The sequence below is a fragment of the Pogoniulus pusillus genome, chromosome 4 (assembly GCF_015220805.1).
Source record: "Pogoniulus pusillus isolate bPogPus1 chromosome 4, bPogPus1.pri, whole genome shotgun sequence".
Taxonomy (NCBI): Eukaryota; Metazoa; Chordata; class Aves; order Piciformes; family Lybiidae; genus Pogoniulus; species Pogoniulus pusillus.
In genome coordinates, this window is record NC_087267.1 from 47,418,934 (window position 1) to 47,437,170 (window position 18,237).

General features: G+C 53.8%; 1 protein-coding gene across 6 annotated transcripts in view; it reads left to right on the forward strand.

Moving 5' to 3' along the window:
• Positions 1-17,388, forward strand: part of CALU (calumenin) — a 37,858-nt gene extending 20,470 nt beyond the window's left edge. The window contains exons 3-10 of one of the 6 annotated variants that reach the window (XM_064142792.1): positions 29-222; positions 6,679-6,845; positions 7,971-8,031; positions 8,800-8,999; positions 13,130-13,986; positions 14,139-14,170; positions 14,297-14,793; positions 14,890-17,388. In XM_064142792.1, coding sequence (XP_063998862.1) covers positions 29-222; positions 6,679-6,845; positions 7,971-8,031; positions 8,800-8,999; positions 13,130-13,234 — 727 coding nt within the window. In that variant the 3' untranslated portion in view covers positions 13,235-13,986; positions 14,139-14,170; positions 14,297-14,793; positions 14,890-17,388. Of the gene's footprint in view, positions 1-28; positions 223-6,678; positions 6,846-7,970; positions 8,032-8,799; positions 9,000-13,129; positions 13,987-14,138; positions 14,171-14,296 lie in introns of all 6 variants that reach the window. The other 5 variants (XM_064142794.1, XM_064142791.1, XM_064142793.1 and 2 more) reach the window with 5 other exon arrangements.
• The last annotated feature ends 849 nt before the right edge of the window (positions 17,389-18,237 follow it).

Sequence of the window (18,237 nt, forward strand, 5' to 3'; positions counted from 1 at the left end):
CTTGAACCTTGCTGTTTTGTCTTTGTAGAGTGATGGTAGATAAGATAGACACGGATAAGGATGGGTTGGTGACCGAGGGGGAGCTGAAAGCCTGGATTAAGAAGGCCCAGAAGAAGTACGTGTATGACAGTGTGGAGCGGCAGTGGCAGGACTTTGACATGAACCAAGATGGATTTGTCTCCTGGGATGAGTACAGGAACGTGACATACGGCACTTACCTCGGTAAGAGGCACGGTGCCCGCCTGCCAGGGGGCTCTGGGCGACAGGGCACAGCTCTGGGGGCGGCTGCCCGCTCCACCTCCCGGCCTCAGGCTCACGGGGAAGTCTGAGCAGGGCAGAGTCTGGCCCTAAGTGATCCTGGGTGGGCAACATCCAGCCCAAAGTGATCCTGGGCAGGCAATATCCAGCCTAAGGTGATCCTAGGATGGGCAATGTCTGACCCAAAGTGATCCTGGGCAGGCAATGGGCAGTGTCTGACCCAAAGTGATCCTGGGCAGGCAATATCCAGCCTAAGGTGATCCTAGGACGGGCAGTGTCTGACCCAAAGTGATCCTGGGCAGGCAATGGGCAGTGTCTGACCCAAAGTGATCCTGGGCAGGCAATATCCAGCCTAAGGTGATCCTAGGACGGGCAGTGTCTGACCCAAAGTGATCCTGGGCAGGAAATATCCAGCCCAGAGTGATCCTGGGCAGGCAATATCCAGCCTAAGGTGATCCTAGGATGGGCAGTGTCCAGCCCAAGGTGATCCTGGGCAGGCAATACCCAGCCTAAGGTGATCCTAGGATGGGCAGTGTCTGACCCAAAGTGATCCTGGGCAGGAAATATCCAGCCTAAGGTGATCCTAGGATGGGCAGTGTCTGACCCAAAGTGATCCTGGGCAGGCAATGGGCAGTGTCTGACCCAAAGTGATCCTGGGCAGGAAATATCCAGCCTAAGGTGATCCTAGGATGGGCAGTGTCTGACCCAAAGTGATCCTGGGCAGGCAATGGGCAGTGTCTGACCCAAAGTGATCCTGGGCAGGAAATATCCAGCCTAAGGTATCACAGTATCACAGTATCACCAAGGTTGGAAGAGACCTCACAGATCATCAAGTCCAACCCTTTACCACAGTGCCCAAGGCTTAGACCGGTGATCCTAGGATGGGCAGTGTCTGACCCACAGTGATCCTGGGCAGGAAATATCCAGCCTAAGGTGATCCTAGGACGGGCAGTGTCTGGCCTAAAAGTGAGCTTGGGCAGGCAGTGTCTGACCCAAAGTGATCCTGGGCAGGCAACATCCAACCTAAGGTGATACTAGGATGGGCAATGTCTGACCCAAAGTGATCCTGGGCAGGCAATGGGCAGTGTCTGGCCCAAGGTGATCCTGGGGTGGGTAATAGTCTGCTTCAGACTGACCCTCTGAGGGCATTGAAGTCCAAATTGACCTTCTCATGGCACTGATCTGCTTCAGACTGACCCTCTGAGGGCATTGAAGTCCAAATTGACCTTCTAGTGGCAGTAATCTGCTTCAGACTGACCCTCTGAGGGCATTAAAGTCCAAATTGACCTTCTAGTGGCAGTAATCTTCTCTGAATTGACTTTGAGGGCCCAAAATCTTCTCTGCCTCGACCTGCCCAGGACAAATAACCCCCAAACTGCTTTTTCTGAGGGCAACAGTCTGCAAGCTGACCTCTTGAGGGCCATCATTTCCTCCATACTGCCCTTCTGAGGGCCAGCATCTTGGAATTGACCTTTTGGTAGCATCCCTGAAGGACAATCTGAGGCAGAAAGTGGGCTGAGACCCCGGAGGTGATACTCACCACCACCACCACGTTGCTTTGTAGCTCTGCTTTGTTGCCACACTTAATGTTTGAGCATCAGCTGAAGGCTCAGTGATGGGATGAGAAGCCCAGAGTGGGGGTGGGGTTGGGGCTCTCCCTTCTCTCGTTGGAAGATAACCTGCAGGAAGACCTTTTTCTCTTCCTCACCCCATGAAGATGCTTAAGCAGGGAGCCCTTGAAATCCCTTCTTGAAGCCCTGTGTTAGACACCTTTGGTTTCACCCACCCCATCCTGCCCCAGGAGCTTTCCACCCCAAAACTGGTCCATGACTTTTGGGGTTGAAGTGTTGGGGGTGTGGTGGTTTTTATTGGTCCCCTAAAGCGAGTCAGCAGCTCTGCCAGGACCAAAAAATGACCCTTTTGAGGGCTGGAGGAAGGAGAAGTTGTGGGGTTAAGCTGTTGGAGGAGAGAGGCTGGTTCCTTTGCCAGCTGCTCCCTGCTCCTGGCACGCCAGACGTATACGGAGCGATGAGCTACAGCTCCAAAGCATGAAATAAAGCTTTAATTCCCTAAATATTGCCAAAGATGGAGGTATGGGGGCTGCTGCCTCATCCATCTTCTCTCACAGCTGCTTTTACGAGTGCTTTGGAGCTCTCTGGGCTGGTGGCTGAAGGAATCTGCTCCTCAAGACCATCTTGGGGCTTGGCTAAGCTTCTCAGGGGGTTTGGGCAGGTTCTTCCTGAGCCACTCTTTAACAGAGAGACACAAGAAGCTCAGGCTCTCTGTCCCTTCACTGCCAGAGGTTCTGTGGCCCTTGGAATGAGGAGAGAAGGTCCCAGGAGGGCTTTTCTCAGGCTTTTTGGAGTCTTGGGGGTGGGTCTGATGATCTGCCCAGGAGGGGTAGAGTGTTGAAATAAAACCCCCTTAGGTGAGGGGGGTGAAAAGCCTTAGGGGAGGGAGGTTGAGAGCCTTAATTGAGGGGCTTCAAAGCCTTAGGTGAGGGAGGTTGAGAGCCTTGAGGGGCTTCAAAGCCTTAGGGGAGGGAGGTTGAGAGCCTTAATTGAGGGGCTTCAAAGCCTTAGGTGAGGGAGGATGAAAAGCCTTAGTTGAGGGAGGTTGAGAGCCTTAATTGAGGGGCTTCAAAGCCTTAGGTGAGGGAGGTTGAAAGCCTTAGGTGAGGGAGGGATGAAAAGCCTTAGTTGAGGGAGGTTGAGAGCCTTAATTGAGGGGCTTCAAAGCCTTAGGTGAGGGAGGTTGAAAGCCTTAGGTGAGGGAGGGATGAAAAGCCTTAGTTGAGGGAGGTTGAGAGCCTTAATTGAGGGGCTTCAAAGCCTTAGGTGAGGGAGGTTGAAAGCCTTAGGTGAGGGAGGTTGAGAGCCTTAATTGAGGGGCTTCAAAGCCTTAGGTGAGGGAGGTTGAAAGCCTTAGGTGAGGGGGGATGAAAAGCCTTAGGTGAGGGAGGTTGAAAGCCTTAGGTGAGGGAGGTTGAAAGCCTTAGGTGAGGGAGGTTGAGAGCCTTAGTCAAGGGGGTTAAAAGCCTTAGTGAGGTAAAACCTTACTGAGAAGAGGTGTTGAAGGCTATGCTGGATGGTGCTTGGAGCACCCAGGTCTAGTGGAAGATGTCCCTGCCCCGGCAGGGGGGGTTGGACTAGGTTGGTCTTTAAGGTCCTTTCCAACCCAAACTGTTCTGAGAGTCCCTGCAAAAAAATACCCTTAGTGAGTAAAAAAAAACCCTTCATGAGGAAATGATTTCTCCAGCCTAATTAGCAAGAGATGGAGGTGCCTGGCCTTGGTGCCACCCTAAAAATGCCCCCCAGCCCCAACCAAGTTGCTTTTGCAGCTGCTGATTGAGCCTCATCTCGCTGCTCCTCCATCCCTTTGTCCTCCTTGAGCACCCAGAAGATCCCAACCACCTCATCCCTTGGCTCTGCACTCTCTTTTCATGCAGCAGGAATCACTCTCCTCCAACTCCTTTCTGCTGCCAACCCTCCTGTGTCCCCTTCCACCAACCTCTCCCCTCCCTTCTCCAAGCTGGAAATGCCTCTAGAGATGCCTCAGAAGAAGTTGACTCACGGCCAGGGGGCCGGGCTGATGCCTTCGGGCACGTTCCCAGCAGTGCAGGGGGGGAGCTGAGGCACCACCCTGCAGGGCTGCTGGAGCCAGGATCTGGGGAAGGCTGAAGTTTTGTCATCCCAATGAAATGCTGATGAGGGCTGGGGGTGGGGGGAGGTGATGGTAGTTTAGTTTTTGGGCTGGGTTGGTCAACTGGGTTGGACCCAGGACCTGGCTTGATGTGTGCTGGGGCTGAGAACTTCTTCTGAGGCTCAAAAATCCTCCTTTCCAGGAGGAGAACAGGAGTAGGAAGTGATAAATACCCCAAAACTTCACCACCTCCCACTTAAAACCTCCTTAAAAGAAGAATGTCATCATCATCATCATCATCATCATCATCATCATCTTTTTTTGCTCCATCAGCCTCACTTCTCATGAATTCACAACCATTTGCCCAGCTCCCATCAGGAGGATGAAGAGTTTGGGGCTCAGCCTGCAGACCTGAAGCTCTTTTTCCCCTCTAACCACCCCATAAAATGTTCCAGGGAGTTAAAAAAAAACCCAAGCCACAAAAGGAAAAGGTTTTTTTGTTGGGTAGATTTAACCCTTTTGGAGCAGTCTCAGCTCTGCTTCCCACCCAATTCACCCCAGATCCCCTCTGCTCCATCATTTCCAGCCCCACATCCCACCCCCCACAGCTGATCTGGAGGGGGTTTGGTTGTCCTCACCCAGCTTTCAGCGCAGGTCGCTGCTCAAGGTGGGGGTAGAACAGGAAAGTTGAGGTTTGATTATGTCCTAGAGCTGCCTTCAGATCAAATCATCTCCTCTTTAAGGCTTGGCCAGCAGCAGGTCCTCTCCAGAGCCACCTAATCCCCACCACCTTTTGTCCTGGCTGTAAACAGAGATGGGCTGGAGCCTTTTTTTAGACTGGCTCTGCCTGAGTTTCGCCCTGCCAGGCTTCAGCTACCTCCTCCCCACACTGATCTCGTGGAGGAGAAGGACCCAGCTCTGCTCTGCTCAAGCTTATCTCTAGCTGGGGGCTGTATGGAGAGGCCATTTGTGGCAGGAGACATTCCCCTCCTGGGGGGAGGTTGGGCTGGCTTTGAAGCCGCCCCGGCAGCAGGGACTGAGATCTCCTTACACATTCTCCTCCAAAAATAGCTCAGGCTCAGCCACCAGCCAGAAAAAAACCCTCCCAGCCCTGGCTCCTAGGGGCATCTTCCCTGGGAATGCTGGTGTCCCACAGCTGCTGGCAGCTCTTCCTGCTGGCACAGGGAGGTGGAGGAGGGAGGCGATAGGCACCGAGAGCTGAAAGTTAGGCTGCTGTGGCCAAGGGTTGAGGAGCTTGAGGTTGGGTTGAGCTGGAGTTTGAGGTTAGATTGAGGTTGGGACTGGTTTGAGGAAGTGAGATTGGGTTGAGGAGATTGAGGCTGGGCTGAGGATGAGGAGCTTGGTTTGAGGAGCTTGAGGTTGGGTTAAGCTAGAGTTTGAGGTTAGATTGAGGTTGGGACTGGTTTGAGGAAGTGAGATTGGGTTGAGGAGATTGAGGCTGGGCTGAGGATGAGGAGCTTGATTTGAGGAGCTTGAGGTTGGGTTGAGCTGGAGTTTGAGGTTAGATTGAGGTTGGGACTGGTTTGAGGAAGTGAGATTGGGTTGAGGAGATTGAGGCTGGGCTGAGGATGAGGAGCTTGATTTGAGGAGCTTGAGGTTGGGTTAAGCTGGAGTTTGAGGATAGATTGAGCTTCAATTTGGATCAAGGTTGGCACCAGCTTGAGGAAGTTGAGGTTGGGTTGAGGAGATTGAGGCTGAGCTGAGGATGAGGAGCTTGACTTGAGGAGCTTGAGGTTGGGTTGAGCTGGAGTTTGAGGTTAGATTGAGCTTCAGTTTGGATCAAGGTTGGCACCAGCTTGAGGAAGTTGAGGTTGGGTTGAGGAGATTGAGGCTGGGCTGAGGATATTGAGCTTGCTTTATGGAGCTTGGGGTAGGGTTGAGCTGGAGTTTGGATCAAGGTTGGCACCAGTTTGAGGAAGTTGAGATTGGGTTGAGGAGATTGAGCCTAGGCTGAGGATATTAAGCTTGATTTGAGGAGCTTGAGGTTAGACTGGACTTGAGCTTGGCTTGAGCTGGAGACTGGTTTGAGGAAGTCGAGGATGGGCTGAGGAGAGTGAGGTCGGATTGAGCTGGAGCTTGAGGTCAAATTGGTCTTGAGGTTGTGTTGAGTAGGTTAAAGTTGGGTTGAGCAAGTTAAAGTTTCCTTGCAGTTGGGTTGAAGAAGCTAAGGTTGGGTGGAGGAGGTTAAAGTTGGGTTGAGCCAGTTAAAGTTTCCTTGCAGTTGGGTTGAAGAAGCTAAAGTTGGGTGGAGGAGGTTAAAGTTGGGTTGAGCAAGTTAAAGTTTCCTTGCAGTTGGGTTGAAGAAGCTAAGGTTGGGTTGAGGAGGTTTTGAGGTTGGGTGGAGGAGGTTAAAGTTGGGTTGAGTGAGTTAAAGTTTCCTTGCAGTTGGGTTGAAGAAGCTAAGGTTGGGTGGAGGTTGAGGTTGGGTTGAGGAGGTTTTGAGGTTGGGTGGAGGAGGTTAAAGTTGGGTTGAGTGAGTTAAAGTTTCCTTGCAGTTGGGTTGAAGAAGCTAAGGTTGGGTGGAGGAGGTTTTGAGGTTGGGTTGAGGAAGCTAAGGTTGTGTTGAGGATGCTGAAGTTGGACTGAGGAGTTTAAGGAGGCCGAGGTTGACGTGAGGAGGTTGGCTTAAGGAGCTGAAGGTTGAGGCTGCATTGAAGTTGCCTTGAGGAGGTTGAGAATGGGTTGATGGTGAGCATGGGACACCTCTCCCTGCTTGAGCTGACCTGGGGCTGCTGTCTCCTGTCTTCTCTTGCCCAGATGACCCCGACCCCGACGATGGCTTCAACTACAAGCAGATGATGGTGCGAGACGAGCGCCGCTTCAAGATGGCTGACAAGGATGGGGACCTGACTGCCACCAAGGAGGAGTTCACTGCCTTCCTGCACCCCGAGGAGTATGACTACATGAAGGACATTGTGGTGCAGGTGGGTCCCTGGCTGCTCCCACTCAGGGCCTGCTGCTCATGGCCAAGAAGGGGATGGGGAAGGGCTGGAAAAAGAGGGCTGGCCACCAGGCAGTTCTTGCCAGAGAGAGTGATTGGCCATTGGGATGGGCTGCCCGAGGAGGTGGTGGAGTCACTGTCCCTGGAGGTGTTCAAAAGGAGACTGGCTGAGGTGGCCAAGAGAGCCAATGGCATCCTGGGCTGGCTCAGGAGCAGTGTGGGCAGCAGGACAAGGGAGGTTCTTGTGCCCCTGTGCTCAGCACTGCTCAGGCCACCCCTGCAGTGCTGTGTCCAGTTCTGGGCTCCTCCATTGCAGAGAGATGTTGAGGTGCTGGAAGGTGTTGAGAGCAGGGCAGCAAGGCTGGGGAGGGGCCTGGAGCACAGCCCTGAGAGGGAGAGGCTGAGGGAGCTGGGGGGGTGCAGCCTGCAGCAGAGGAGGCTCAGGGCAGAGCTCATTGCTGCCTGCAGCTGCCTGCAGGGAGGCTGTAGCCAGGTGGGGTTGGGCTCTGCTGCCAGGCAAGCAGCAACAGAAGGGGCCAGAGTCTGAAGCTGTGCCAGAGCAGGTCTAGGCTGGATGTTAGAAGGAAGTTGTTGTCAGAGAGAGTGATTGGCATTGGAATGGGCTGCCCAGGGAGGTGGTGGAGTCTCTGTGCCTGGAGGTGTTGAAGCCAAGCCTGGCTGGGGCACTTAGTGCCATGGTCTGGTTGCTTGGGCAGGGCTGGGTGCTAGGTTGGACTGGCTGAGCTTGGAGCTCTCTTCCAACCTGATTGATGCTATGATTCTGTGATCTAGTGTGAGGTGTCCCTGCCCATAGCAGGGGGGCTGGAACTGGATGATCCTTGTGGTCCCTTCCCAACCCTGATTGATTCTCTGAAGGTTTTTTCCAGCCTGGTGAACTCTGTGATTAATTCTGTGATTCTCTGAAATGGTCCTGTGGTGGGGTGGCCTCGAGGAGATATGGGTCTGAGGTGGTCATGAAGGAAAGAAAATGTGTGTGTGGGGAGGGGGTTATGACAAAGCTGGGGCTGGATCAGTCAGTGGAAAGAGGCTGTGGTGGGGAGGGTGGGGGAAGTGCTCTGCCTGGCCAACCACGGTTTTCTCCTTGCAGGAGACCATGGAAGACATTGACAAGAACGGGGATGGCTTCATTGACCTGGAGGAGTACATTGGTGAGGTTCTGCCACTGTGTCAGCTCCAGCATGTCCTCTGGGATGGTGCAGGAGGGTCCCTGTGGATCTCAAACTTGGAGATGGAGCTGATGGAGGTGTCTGTGGCCAACTGTGAGCCAGCAGTGTGCCCAGGAGGCCAAGAGAGACAGTGGCATCCTGGGCTGGCTCAGGAGCAGTGTGGGCAGCAGGACAAGGGAGGTTCTTGTGCCCCTGTGCTCAGCACTTCTCAGGCCACCCTTGGAGTGCTGTGTCCAGTTCTGAGCTCCTCCATTGCAGAGAGATGTTGAGGTGCTGGAAGGTGTTTGGAGAAGGGCAGCAAGGCTGGGGAGGGGCCTGGAGCAGAGCCCTGTGAGGAGAGGCTGAGGGAGCTGGGGGGGTGCAGCCTGCAGCAGAGGAGGCTCAGGGCAGAGCTCATTGCTGCCTGCAGCTGCCTGCAGGGAGGCTGTAGCCAGGTGGGGTTGGGCTCTGCTGCCAGGCAAGCGGCAACAGAAGAAGGGGACAGAGGCTGAAGCTGTGCCAGGGGAGGTCTAGGCTGCATGTTAGGAGGAAGTTGTTGTCAGAGAGAGTGATTGGCATTGGAATGGGCTGCCCAGGGAGGTGGTGGAGTGGCTGTGCCTGGAGGTGTTGCAGCCAAGCCTGGCTGGGGCACTTAGTGCCATGGTCTGGGTGCTTGGGCAGGGCTAGGTGCTAGGTTGGGCTGGCTGAGCTTGGAGGGCTCTGCCAACCTGGTTGATGCTCTGATCCTGTGAACTGTTGTGTCTCTCCCAGGTGACATGTACAGCCACGATGGTGACACCGATGAGCCCGAGTGGGTGAAGACAGAGAGGGAGCAGTTCGTGGAGTTCCGTGACAAGAACCGGGATGGGAGAATGGACAAGGAGGAGACCAAGGACTGGATCCTCCCCTCGGACTACGACCACGCTGAGGCTGAGGCACGGCACCTTGTCTATGAGTCTGACCAGAACAAGGTGAGTTGGTGTCTGGCTTCCAGGTTACATTCTCCCAGAGACTCAAAATACAGCTGACAGAACCAATACAATAATAGGATGCCTTCTCCTCTCCTCCCCCTCATGGAATCAAGCAGGTTGGCAGAGAGCTCCAAGCTCAGCCAGTCCAACCTAGCACCCAGCCCTGCCCAAGCACCCAGCCCATGGCACTAAGTGCCTCATCCAGGCTTGGCTGCAATTCCTCCAGGCACAGTGACTCCACCACCTCCCTGGGCAGCCCATTCCAGTGCCAGTCACTCTCTCTGACAACAACTTCCTCCTAACACCCAGCCTAGACCTCCCCTGGCACATCTTCAGGCTGTGTCCCATTGTTCTGTTGCTTCTTGCCTGTCAGCAGAGCCCAACCCCACCTGGCTACAGCCTCCCTGCAGACAGCAATGAGCTCTGCCCTGAGCTCTTCTGCAGGCTGCACCCCCCCAGCTCCCTCAGCCTCTCCTCACAGGGCTCTGCTCCAGGCCTCTCACCAACTTTGTGGCCCTCCTTTAGAAAGAAAAGAATTTGATGTAGAAAGGAAGAGGCTAAAACACCACAGCCCAAATAAATAATCTTGCTTTGATTTGGGAGTTAAAACAAACACAAAAAAAGGAGGCCCATGAGGATGCTCAGAGCAGCTCTGCTCTGAGGACAGGCTGAGAGAGTTGGGGCTGTGCAGCCTGGAGAAGAGAAGGCTTTGAGGAGACCTCCGAGTAGCCTTGCAGGATCTGAAGGGGGCTACAGGCAGGCTGGGGAGGGACTAGTGACAAGGTCTGGCCATGACAGGAGGAGGAGGAATGGGTTTAAAGTGGCAGAGGGGAGATTGGAACTGGATGTTAGGGAGAAGTTGTTTGCAGTGAGGGTGGTGAGACACTGGCACAGGTTGAGGGTAGTGAGACACTGGCACAGGTGGAGGGTGGTGAGACCCTGGCACAGGTTGTCCAGGGAGGTGTTCAGGACCAGGTTGGATGAGGCCTTGAGCAACCTGTTCTAGTGAGAGATGTCCTTGCCTATGGCAGGGGATTGGGACTGTCTGATCCTTGAGGTCCCTTCCAACCTAAACCATTCCATGATCCTAAAAACCCTTTAGCACTAAATAAAAAGGTATTTGGGGTTAAGGGGAGTGACCAAGAGGGATAGGGAAGGGAAAAGAAGATCCAAAACCATATCTGCAAGCAGATTGATGGCAGTGGATGGAGGTAGAAGCAGGAAGGGTTGGTCCAGCATGTGGAAGGGTGGCCAGGTGGTGAAAACAGGAGCAGCAGCAACCAGGGTGGTGCTGGCAAGCAGGGAGGTGGGAAGAGGAAGAGGAAGGGAACTTCTAAGCAGGAAGGGAAGTGGGAGTGGGCTAACAGCTGCACCTGGGGTCAGGTTCACGCTGTGCCCTCGGGGAGGAGTCAGGAGGAGCAGGGGTCAAGTTCAGATCCACCACACCCTTTACAGGTGGCTCCTCACAGGGCTCCAGGGAGGTTTTTGGGGAGCTGAGGAAGGAGAAGTGGTGAAATAACAGAAACTGGGCTGGGAGGAACCTCTTGGAGTTCAACCAGGGCAAGTGTAGGGTCCTGCACCCGTGGAGGAACAGCCACTTGGTCACCAGTACAGGTGAGGAGTGACCTGCTGGGAAGCAGCTCTGTGGAGAAGGACCTGGCAGTGCTGGGGGCCAAGAAGTTGCCCACCAGGGAGCAGTGTGCCCTGCTGGTCGAGAAGGCCAAGGGTGTCTTAAGGTGCATGAAGAAGAGTGTGACCAGCAGGTCAAGGGAGGTTCTTCTCTCCCTCTACTCTGACATAGTGAGGCCACAGCTGGAGTCCTGGGTCCAGTTCTTGGCTGCCCAGTTCCAGAGAAACTGGACACTACTGGAGAGAGTCCAGAGGAGGCTGGGAAGCTGCTGAGGGGCCTGGAGCCATCTCTGTGAGGAGCAAAGGCTGAGAGCCCTGGGGCTGTTGAGCCTGGAGAAGAGCAGCCTGAGAGGGGATCTGCTCAGTGCTCAATAAGAGCTAAAAGAGCTGTGGAGGGCAAGAGAATGGGGCCAGATTCTTGTCAGCAGTGCCCACTGAGAGGACAAGGGACATTGGCACCACTAGGAGCCAGGAGATTCCATCAGGAAGGTGCTGGAGCCCTGGAGCAGGCTGCCCAGAGAGGTTGTGAAGTCTCCTTGCCAAGAGAGCTTCCAACCCCACCTGGCTTTGTGATTCTGGGCAAGCAGCTGTGGGTGTCCCTGCTGGAGCAGTGGCCTTGGGCTGAGGGAGCTGGGGGGGGTGCAGCCTGCAGCAGAGGAGGCTCAGGGCAGAGCTCATTGCTGCCTGCAGCTGCCTGCAGGGAGGCTGTAGCCAGGTGGGGTTGGGCTCTGCTGCCAGGCAAGCAGCAACAGAACAAGGGGACAGAGGCTGAGGCTGTGCCAGGGCAGGTCTAGGCTGGATGTGAGGAGGAAGTTATTGGCAGAGAGAGTGATTGGCACTGGAATGGGCTGCCCAGGGAGGTGGTGGAGTCTCTGTGGCTGGAGGTGTTGAAGCCAAGCCTGGCTGGGGCACTTAGTGCCATGGTCTGGTTGGTTGGGCAGGGCTGGGTGCTAGGTTGGGCTGGATGAGCTTGGAGCTCTCTTCTAACCTGCTGGAGCCCCTGTCTCTGGTGGCAGCCTGCTCAAGTCCCTGTTTCTAGTGGCAGCCTCTTGAGTCTATGACCCTAGTGCCAGGCTGCTGGAGTCCCTGTTTCTAGTGCCAGCCTGCTGGAGCCTGCTGTCTCTGGTGGCAGCCTGCTGGCACCCCTGTCTCTGGTGGCAGCCTGCTGTCACCCCTGTCTCTGGTGGCACCCCTGTCTCTGGTGGCAGCCTGCTGTCACCCCTGTCTCTGGTGGCACCCCTGTCTCTGGTGGCAGCCTGCTGTCACCCCTGTCTCTGGTGGCACCCCTGTCTCTGGTGGCACCCCTGTCTCTGGTGGCAGCCTGCTGTCACCCCTGTCTCTGGTGGCACCCCTGTCTCTGGTGGCACCCCTGTCTCTGGTGGCACCCTGCTGTCACCCCTGTCTCTGGTGGCACCCCTGTCTCTGGTGGCACCCCTGTCTCTGGTGGCACCCTGCTGTCGCCCCTGTCTCTGGTGGCACCCCTGTCTCTGGTGGCAGCCTGCTGTCACCCCTGTCTCTGGTGGCACCCTGCTGTCGCCCCTGTCTCTGGTGGCACCCCTGTCTCTGGTGGCACCCTGCTGTCGCCCCTGTCTCTGGTGGCACCCCTGTCTCTGGTGGCAGCCTGCTGGCACCCCTGTCTCTGGTGGCACCCCTGTCTCTGGTGGCACCCTGCTGTCGCCCCTGTCTCTGGTGGCACCCCTGTCTCTGGTGGCAGCCTGCTGTCACCCCTGTCTCTGGTGGCACCCCTGTCTCTGGTGGCACCCTGCTGTCACCCCTGTCTCTGGTGGCACCCCTGTCTCTGGTGGCACCCTGCTGTCGCCCCTGTCTCTGGTGGCACCCCTGTCTCTGGTGGCAGCCTGCTGTCGCCCCTGTCTCTGGTGGCACCCCTGTCTCTGGTGGCAGCCTGCTGGCACCCCTGTCTCTGGTGGCACCCCTGTCTCTGGTGGCAGCCTGCTGTCGCCCCTGTCTCTGTTAGGAGCCTCCTGTCTCTGGTGGCAGCCTGCTGTCGCCCCTGTCTCTGTTAGGAGCCTCCTGTCTCTGGTGGCAGCCTGCTGTCTCTGGTGGCAGCCTGCTGTCGCCCCTGTCTCTGTTAGGAGCCTGCTGTCTCTGGTGGCAGCCTGCTGTCGCCCCTGTCTCTGTTAGGAGCCTGCTGTCTCTGGTGGCAGCCTGCTGTCGCCCCTGTCTCTGGTGGCAGCCTGCTGTCTCTGGTGGCAGCCTGCTGTCGCCCCTGTCTCTGGTGGCACCCCTGTCTCTGGTGGCAGCCTGCTGTCGCCCCTGTCTCTGGTGGCACCCCTGTCTCTGGTGGCAGCCTGCTGTCTCTGGTGCCAGCCTGCTGTCTCTGGTGGCAGCCTGCTGTCACCCCTGTCTCTGGTGGCAGCCTGCTGTCGCCCCTGTCTCTGTTAGGAGCCTGCTGTCGCCCCTGTCTCTGTGCCCCTCGAGGTGCTCTGCCCCTGGCAGCAGCTGTGCTGCCAGCTGCCTGGGTGGCTGTGGCTGTCTTGCAGGACGGGAAGCTGAGCAAGGAGGAGATCGTGGAGAAGTACGACCTGTTCGTGGGCAGCCAGGCCACGGACTTCGGCGAGGCCTTGGTGCGGCACGATGAGTTCTGAGGGCACAGGCCCCCCCTCCACTAATTTATTTGCACCCCTTCTGGGCTGAGCAGAAGCAAAAGCAAACCTTGGGTGTGGGTCTGGGGGGTTTGGGGTGGAGGTTTTTTGTTTGGGGGGGGGTTACCTTTTCTGGTTTGCCTGCTGGAGACTCTTCCTGCAGGCTACCAGCCACCGAAATTCCCTTCCCCCTCCTCATCCTGGTTTTATTGCTTTGGCTTCCCGAGGGCATGAGGAGTCTCTGAGGACCTACCTCTTCCTTCTGACTCTTTGAGGGGTTGGGGTTTCATTTTTTAATGTAGATTTACATGGGTTGGGTTTTTTTTTTGGGGGGGGGGGGGGAGGGGGGGTCTTTAAACCAACCTTGGGTTAGTTTTGTATCTCCCTTCCACCAGAAGAAACCTCTCTCCTGACAGGGCTGAGTGATGACAATGCTCCTCCTTCACCCTCCTGCCCTGCCCCTTAGCCACAACTCATTGAACAAATGGATCAAAATTCAGTTTAAAAAACACCCCAAAGTTAAAGCCAGTGAACAACCAGGTCAAAACCAAGCTAAGAGGTTGACTTTTTGGCCAGAATAGTCAAGAAGTTGGTGTGGGGTTTTTTGGAGAGCCTTAAATGGAACCAAGAGGTTGAGTTTGGGTCAAGATAAAGCCAAAAGGTTGAGTTTTGGGTCCAACATACAGCCAAGAGGTTGAGTTTGGGTCCAACATACAGCCAAGAGGTTGAGTTTTGGGTCAAGATACAGCCAAGAGGTTGAGTTTTGACCAAGACAAAGCAAAGAGGTTGAGTTTTGACCAAGACAAAGCAAAGAGGTTGAGTTTTGATCAAGACAAAGCCAAGAGGTTGAGTTTTGGGTCCAAAAAAAGCCAAGAGGTTGAGTTTTGGGTCCAAAAAAAGCCAAGAGGTTGAGTTTTGGGTCCAAGATACAGCCAAGAGGTTGAGTTTTGGGTCCAAAAAAAGCCAAGAGGTTGAGTTTTGGGTCCAACATAAAGCCAAGAGGTTGAGTTTTGGGTCCAAGATACAGCCAAGAGGTTGAGTTTTGGGTCAAGATACAGCCAAGAGGTTGAGTTTTGGGTCCAAGATACAGCCAAGAGGTTGAGTTTTGGGTCAAGATAAAGCCAAGAGGTTGAGTTTTGGATCAAGATAAAGCCAAGAGGTTGAGTTTTGATCAAGATAAAGCCAAGAGGTTGCACTTTGGGTCCAAAAAAAGCCAAGAGGTTGAGTTTTGGGTACAAGATAAAGCCAAGAGGTTGAGTTTTGGGTCCAAGATACAGCCAAGAGGTTGAGTTTGGGTCAAGATAAAGCAAAGAGGTTGCATTTTGGGTCCAAAAAAAGCCAAGAGGTTGAGTTTGGGTCCAAAATAAAGGCAAGAGGTTGATTTTGATCAAGATAAAGACAAGAGGTTGAGTTTTAGGTCCAAAACCAAGGCAAGAGGTTGTGGTTTAGGTCCAAGATAAAGCCAAGAGGTTGATTTTGGTCAAGATAAAGCCAAGAGATTGAGTTTTGGGTCCAAAATAAAGCCAAGAAGTTGAGGTTTGGGTCCAAAATTAAACCAAGAGGTTGAGTTTTAGGCCAGAATAAAACCAAGAGGTTGAGTTTTGGGTCCAGAATCAAGGCAAGAGGTTGAGTTTTGGGGGGCAAAATTAAACCAAGAGTTGAGTTTTAGGCCAGAACAAAGCCAAGAGGTTGATTTGGGGCCCAGAATAAACTCAAGATGTCAAATTTTGGACCCCAAATCAACCCTGGAGGTCGAATTTTGGGCCAAAATTGAACCCAAAAGGTTAAGGTTTGGGCCAAAATAGAGCCAGGAGGTTGATTTTTGGGCTCAAAGACAAAATGCTGGCTGGGGGCCCAAATTTAACCCAAAAGATGGAGTTTTGGGCCAAAATAGAATCAGGAGGTTGATTGTTGGGCCCAAATTTTAAACCAAAATGTTGAGTTTGGGGCCAAAATAAGGACAAAAAGCTGATTTGGGGCTCAAATTTAAAGCAGAAGATTGAGTTTGGGGCCAAAATAGAGCCAAGAGGTTGATTTTTGACCCAAAAGCAAGCCAAAAAGGTGGAGTTTGGGGCTGAAAATGAGAAAGGTTTATTTGGAGACCTAAACAAAGCCAAGAAGTTGCTGGTTGGGCCCAAATGAGACCAAAAACCACCACTGGAGCTGAGTCCCTCCAGCTTTAGCCCCTAACTTTTTACCCCAACCCCACTTCATGGAGCCCCAAAAGTGCCTTGAGTCCACCCAAAGTGGCTGTGGAGGGAGGGGAGGGAGGGACTGGGGGGGAAGTGGCTCCTTTTTTGGGGGAGCAAATTAACCTCTCAGTTGAATTTTGGGCCCCAAAGCAGCTTTTTGTTGTTCTCTTGGGTCAAAAAATATCAACCTCCTGGCTCTATCTTGGCCCCAGACTCAACCTTTTGGCTTGAATTTGAGCTCCAGAGAAGCTTTTTATCTTTATTTTGGCCCCAAACTCAATCTTTTGGGTTGAATTTGAGCTCCAGAGAAGCTTTTTATCTTTAGTTTGGCTCCAAACTCAACCTTTTGGGTTGAATTTGAGCTCCAGAGAAGCTTTTTATCTTTATTTTGGCTCCAAACTCAACCTTTTGCTTTGAATTTGAGCCCCAAAGGAGCTTTTTATCTTTATTTTGGCTCCAAACTCAACCTTTTGGTTTGAATTTGAGCTCCCAATCACCTTTTTGTCTTTATCTTGGCCCCAGACTCAACCTTTTGGTTTGAATTTGAGCTCCAGAGAAGCTTTTTATTTTTATCTTGGCTTCAAACTCAACCATTTGGTTTGAATTTGAGCCCCAAAGGAGCTTTTTGTCTTTATTTTGGCTTCAAACTCAACCTTTTGGTTTGAATTTGAGCTCCAGAGAAGCTTTTTATCTTTATTTTGGCCCCAAACTCAACCTTTTGGTTTGAATTTGAGCCTCAAAGAAGATTTTTGTCTTTATCTTGGCCTCAATCTCAACTTTTTGGTTTAAATTTCAGCCCCAAATTGCCTTTTTGTCTTTCTTTTGGCTCAAAACTCAACCTTTTGGTTTAAATTTGAGCCACAAATCAGCTTTTCCTCTTTCTTTTGGGCCAGAAAATCAACCTTTTGGCTCAAAACTCAACCTTTTGATTTAAATTTGAGCCACAAATCAGTTTTTCCTCTCTCTTTTGGGCCAGAAAATCAACCTCTTGGCTCTACTTTGGCCCAAAACTCATCCCTTTGGTTTAAATTTGGGCCACAAATCAACTTTTCCTTTCTTTTGGGCCACAAAATCAACCTCTTGGCTCTCTTTTGGTCCAAAACTCATCCTTTTGGTTTAAATTTGGGCCACAAATCATCTTTTTGTCTTTCTTTTGTCCCAAAACTCAACCTTTTGGCTTAAATTTGGGCCACAAATCAGCTTCTTGTCTTCCTTTTGAGCCCAAAACTCAACCTCCTGCCTCTATTTTTGCCCCAAACTCCAATCTTTTGGGTTTGGAGCGTTGGAGCTGAGTCCCACCAGGTTTAAGCCCCCAACTTTTACCCCCAACCCTGCTTCCTGGAGCCCCAAAAGTGCCTTGATTCCACCCAAACTGGCTGCAGAGGGAGGGGAGGGAGAGATTGGGGGTGGAAATGAGGGGTGGGGGTTGGGGAGGGTGCATGAAATTGCTCATTCTCCATCCATGTTCACTTCCTGCTGTAAGCCCAGCCCAGGCTCTGCCCCCTCCCCACTCCCCCTCCAACTCCAACCCAGAGCTTGGTGTCCCCCAAATCCCTTTGTTAGTTTCTGCCCTCCCTTCCACCCTGTTTTTACCTTTCAATGTGAGGGTTCCAAGCATCATTTTAACCCCCATTTTATCCCCATTTTTATCTCCTGTTCCCCTCCCCCCCCATTTTTTGCTCTAAATGGACTCCAAATGGAGTCAGCCACACACAGGGATTGGAGTGGCCACACCAGGAAAAACCTGGAATGCTTTTTCCAGCTTCCCTCCCCCCAAAAATGGACTTTTATGGAGCATTAATGATGTCAGACACTAATTTGTTCCTCTTCCCCCTTCAAAGAGGGGCTTGTCCCCCTCCCCCCCACCCCCTTCTCCAACCCCTTGAGATGTTTCTCCTGGGGCTGGTTCAGTTTTGGTCCCTTTTGATGTAAACCAGGCTCAATAAAAGCTGTTTACAGTCACCCTACCCAAATCTGCTCTTTTTAGCCCCAAAAATGGGATTGGGGTGGGTGGGGATGGGGGGCTGGGGGAGGGTGGGGGTGTGAACTCCCTGCCCCCACAGGTTGGCTCTCAAGCTGGGTAGGGTCCAGCTGTAGGGCTGGGGTGTCCTAAGGTGGCTGTTGGGGCTCTGGAGGGGTCAAGTCCTGCCCTTGTGACCTCCCTGCCCTCAACTTGCCCCCAGGTTGGGGGTCTCAGACCCACTCTTGCCCCACAGATGAAGGGCTCAGAACTACTCCTGCCCCACAGGTGGGGAGGGGGGGGCACAGCCCCATGGGTGGGAGGCTCAGACCCAGCTCAGCCAAATTTATCTCAGCCCCAGCCCCATGGATGGGGGATTTGACCCCAGCCCCACAGGTGAGTGGCTCAGCCCCACCCCAGCCCCATGGATGGGGGATTTGACCCCAGCCCCACAGGTGAGTGGCTCAGCCCCATGGATGGGCGATTCAACTCCACCCCAGCCCCATGGGTGTGTCTCAGCCCCACCCCAGCTCCACTGATGGGGGGCTCAGCCCCACCCCAGCCCCATGGATGGGGATTCAATCCCACTCCAGCCCCACAAGTGAGTGGCTCAGCTGCACCCCAGCCCCATGGGTGTGTCTCAGCCCCACCCCAGCTCCACTGATGGGGGGCTCAGCGCCACCCCAGCCCCATGGATGAGGGATTCAGCCCCACCCCAGCCCTATGGCTGTGGCTCAGACCCACCCCAGCCCCAAGGACGAGTGGCTCAGCTCCACTCCAGCCCCGTGGATGTCACCCAACCTTGTCCCACCCCCCAGAATGGGTGCTGGGAGTGGGGGAGGGGTGGAAGCAGC